General features: G+C 34.3%; 1 protein-coding gene across 1 annotated transcript; it reads left to right on the forward strand.

Annotated features, from left to right (window-relative positions):
* The first annotated feature begins 526 nt into the window (after positions 1-526).
* Positions 527-2,273, forward strand: LOC105803339 (uncharacterized). Its single transcript, XM_012635464.2, has 4 exons — positions 527-724; positions 878-1,081; positions 1,655-1,822; positions 1,904-2,273. Exons 1-4 carry the CDS (start codon positions 719-721, stop codon positions 1,955-1,957), a joined length of 432 nt encoding a protein of 143 aa, XP_012490918.1. The 5' UTR covers positions 527-718; the 3' UTR covers positions 1,958-2,273.
* Positions 2,274-4,847: the final 2,574 nt, after the last annotated feature.

Raw genomic sequence — 4,847 nt, forward strand, 5'->3', positions numbered from 1 at the left:
GTTGACCTGCTACTGACTTCATATTCATTAACCAATTAAAATAACCATTTTTTAAAACTCAAATTTCAACTTTTTCGATTTCAGCCATTGTCTTGCGCACAAAGCACCAGGTTTTTACCGGGTAATGCGTGTGGGGTTAAAAAAAGCCAAAAGAAAAAGGCCAATCCGTAGCCTTTGCTTCGAGATATGAGAGGAAAAAATAAAACCAAAAGGAAAAACAAAAGAGAAATCAAGAATCAAGGAGCTTCAAAGCATTGGAATATGCATTCTGATCAGCGACAAAGTAGGGCCTAGGCAACCTGGTATAAAGCCAAGTTAAAGACACGGAGGATATTTAAAAAACCCAAACCAAAGGCAAAGGTAATAACCATGTTTTAAGTTGTTTATTTGTCTGTCTCTCTGGTTTTCACCCTTTTTTACCTTACCTCTTTGTCCTTTTGTCTGTTACTGTAAGTTCTTTTCCTTTTACCTCACACTCACAGAAGTTTTATTGCTTAGGATCCCCTATATCCCTACCCCCCTTCTCCTACTTTACCCTGTTCCCTTCCTTCTCTTTCATACCTCCCCCTCCCCCTTATATTGCTAGAATTCCCATCCCACTCCAACTACGAAATAACACCAAAAGAACACAAGTTTTACACTCTCTTGCTCGTGCAGTCCAGCTTCTTGATAAAGTCAAGTCAATCCCTAAAACATTCCAACACTTTTTTGTCACAATATGGATGTAAGTAAAGCCCTACCCTTTTTCCTCTCTATGTTTCAAATTCATCTGTTTCATGTACTCTTCTTGTTTTTTGGTTAATAATGATTGTTGTTGTTGTGCTTGGTTTTTGTTCATGCGTTGTTGTTTTGCTGATGAGATATGTGTTACTTATAGGATTACTACACAAGGAGTCATGTTCCAGCTTTTGGGAGCTGGGATTGGAACAACGACCTCCCTTTCACTCAGTGTTTTGAATCAGCTAGACAAGCGGGGTTGCTTCGTTACAGTTACTCTGAGGATCGTGATTTGTATGTTGCCGGTGATCTTTATGATAACGATGTTGTTACTCCTGCCATGATCGTTGTTCCTCGCAGAAGGGTAATAATCTAATGCAAAAACACTCCTTAAAACCTTAATCTTCCTTTCCTGTTTGAACCATATTTCTTACAAGCATTTTATAAAAAGAAAACTTGTGCATGTGCATTGGCATATTTTTTGTTAATTGTTTGTTTTGATGCATATGAAGAGCTTTGGTTTCTTTGAAATACATTAAGGTTTTCATGAAAAGTTGTTCCTGATTACAGCAAAGGGTAAAAGATGTCAAAAAAGTGAAACAAAATTTCATGGAAAGAAGCTTACTTTATGTATGTTATGTATTAAAATCAAGAAAAAAGCTCACCAAACAAAGTGCGAAACTCAAAAAATGAAAGGGCTACGAACAGACATGTGACTACTAGCTTAAACTACAAAACATAGCAAATTGCTTTTTTCAATGGTTCATGCCTCAAAGGCAAAAGCTTTTAGTTATTTCTAAAAGTCAAGTAACCATCTAAAATGGTATTGTGATGAAAATAATGACGACGGTGAATTGATAAACTTGCATTGTATGATCAAATGTTGGAAAAAAAATGCGTTGTTTTTGGTATAAATGATAAATGAAAAATTTTACAGAAGAAAGGACGAAAGTCAAATGACAAAGAAGGGAAAAGGCAAAACTGGGAGATCAATGACGTGAAGGAATCACCAAGCCCCACTCCTCTGCACCGCCCAACACCCAAACCCGTTGATGAAGACCTCTATAAAATCTCCCCACACCTCCTTTACGCTAAACCCAGAAAGGTACATTCCACATTCTCACCATTGATGCATTTATTCGAATCACCCATCCATGTTCCAACCCTTATTGTTTTTATTTTACAGAAGAGAGGGTTGAGCTTCTTTGCTAGCTGCATGGTTCCTACATGTGTGTTGTGAAGCTGCTATTTGGCCGCAGCCCAAGTGCATGCTTAAGCTATTTATGTATAGGATAAAGTAAATAGGGTCATCAGAAAGGAGTAGATGGGTAAAAAAAAAAAAGGCACGGGAATGTACTTGTTTCCCTCTCCTTGGTTTAGGAATGAAGGGGATAATTGGGTGTGGAGGAGAATTATTTTAGTTATTTACTTTCTACTATGTTGAGGGTTATTGTGGGCTGAATCTTGTTTTTTGAGGTCTTCTTTTTATTATTAACAGTTTCTTGTTTTGGAAAGCTATCTTTTAGAGGTTTTTGAATGAAAAAAGTTCGGTAAAATTGTGTATTGATCCTTTCAAGTTTCAACTATTGTGTAAAAGAGTTGTGACCTGCCTTTTTGAGCAATCAAAATTCAAACTATTGAGGTAATTCATTTGGCTTTGGACCTTTCAGATGAGGGGTTCACTTTAAAATTTGATATTATGAAATGGAAGAAAGAAGAGCATTAGCATTTGGAGTTTTCGAGAGTTGAGAGCCGTCTACGTTCTTTATTTGAAAGTTTTGGTTTCTGCAAATATCAGGGGCTATGTCTGAATCTGTGAATTTTATATTTGAGATAAGATTTGACTTTGTTATTCTACTCCATCTTCCTTCTTTCAATAACCTTGCAACAAATTCAACATTACCTCGACTTGTCCGCTAAAACAAGGAACAAGAAGCTCGCATAGGTTAAAATAAAGAGCAAAAACCGAATGAAGGACACGGCCATACCCCCAAATCAAATCGATGATAAACGGTTTCACCCACATCTAAGTATGTGTGTACCAGATTTATCATTAATTTCCCAACTAACCACTTGCAAAAAAATTTCAACATGTCAGCCACTAACGCCCCTTCATGTTGCCTAAGCCTTCTAAAAAATTACAACTTTTAACACACCCCGGTTTATCTTGTGCGCCTAAAGTTATATTTATCTATGTTCTTTAATTCAACTATTCTTAATAATTATATTTTTTAAAATTTAAATCTATTAATTGATTTTCATTGAATAATACATTTTTTATTAAAGGATACAAAAGTTGAATAAATCAATAAAACCAATTAGGTACGTGCCATTGCATTAAAGAGGAAAAAGAGAAAGAAACTGTGGAAAGGAATGGAAAAAAGTGAGACTCTAATAATGATTTAAAGATAAACCACTTCAACAGATGCGATGGACGTGCACTAATTTTTAAAAAAACCCACACATTTGTTCTTTTCATGAAGCATTACCACTGTATATAGGGTCCAGAGATAGCCCAGTCTTCTTTTCCAAAGCAGATTTTAATTTTTTTGCTTCAACTTCTTTCATTGAAAGGATTGATATGGTTACTCACTCACAGTATATCTTTGGTTGGTGATCTAAAATTCAGGATGGTGTGGTTTGTATTAGAATATTTATTATGATGGTGGGTTAAGCTAATTGCATTACATTACGTATTGTGCAACAAAGGAAGGCTGCCGTTCTGGTTGCTGCAGGTGACACCATAATCGAGCCAGTACCGCTGCAACTCAAAAAAGTCAAAAAGTTAAAAATAAATAATGAACTGTGTATCAGTACCAACAGTTGCAATCAATCTCTATCAGTATGTTATAAATTCCCAGTCTTTTATTGGGGTACAGTCAATGAGCCAATTGATCTGTCCCTGTTGTGTAGGGCAGTCCTTACATGAAACTGGAATCCATTCCTCCCTCAAGCTAGTCTGACTAACATTAATGCCTGTGATCTGCAACATTCCAGGTTGTAAATATGTAAAACGGGTGCTCCATTCATTCTGCAATGCTTTTAATTGATTTCCCATCTTGCATGTTCTTCATATAATAACAATTACAAAATAGAATCAAGGATGATTTGGACTTAAATCTACACATGCACTGAGAATACCTCAAATTTTATAATTTAATGAAGTGAAAATGGTTATAAATAAATAGTTGAAAGAGGTATTTCTCAAATATTTGGACTGCCTGTATGTGGATGTTGTTGGGCCTTGTCCTTTATGATGTCTTGTAACACATGTTATTTTGGCAATATTTTACTATATTCATATTATTTAAATAAAAAATTGCGTAGAATCTAATTCCAAAACCACCACATTTCGAGAAACAAATTTTAAAAAGCAATAATTAAATAGAAAAACACTATGTTTTGCCATGGCTCTAAATTGTAGTTCCACAAAGTACTCATAAGTTAACCAACAAAAAGGAAGAAGCAAATTTAGGGGAACTTGTACTCTTGATTTATGACATAACTATATGAGGAAATAACCCCCAAATCAATGAGAGAAAACACTACATCTGTTCTTCATTAGCAATATTCCATCCAAATGGTAGGACAGTCCGCTTAACTGTTTCGTAAAGGATGAGGTAAAATATTAAAAATATATTTTAAAATATATATAATTAGAACTAAATTTATTGAATTTTAAAATTTCTAAATAAAATGACAATTTTTATACAAATTAATAACATTAAAGGGCTAAATTTGTTATTAAACTAATAAAAAATCTAAATTAACTTTTGTCACTCACACCAACTAAAGGAAAGGTGACAAAAACATTTAATTGACTAAATCCGAAAAATTAATAGTTGAGTTAACAAAATAAAACAAAATCAATAATTTACCAGTAATTTTTTATTCTAGCCACCTCAACCATAATATTTTTACTATTTTTTGTTACAAAAATATTCTTATATTTTTTAAATAATAAAATAAGTTCTTCCAACAATTTTAAGAAATTTTCAGAACACCCGAACAGTACACAGACAGCTCTACACCCTGTCCTTGGTCCTTGTTTGACCGGAATTAAAGCTGTCATCAAATGGCAGCTCAGTTGATGAACGCAGCAAAATTGGAGAGATTTCAGGCCATTCCTA

Source organism: Gossypium raimondii, chromosome 11 (assembly GCF_025698545.1).
Source record: "Gossypium raimondii isolate GPD5lz chromosome 11, ASM2569854v1, whole genome shotgun sequence".
Lineage (NCBI taxonomy): Eukaryota > Viridiplantae > Streptophyta > Magnoliopsida > Malvales > Malvaceae > Gossypium > Gossypium raimondii.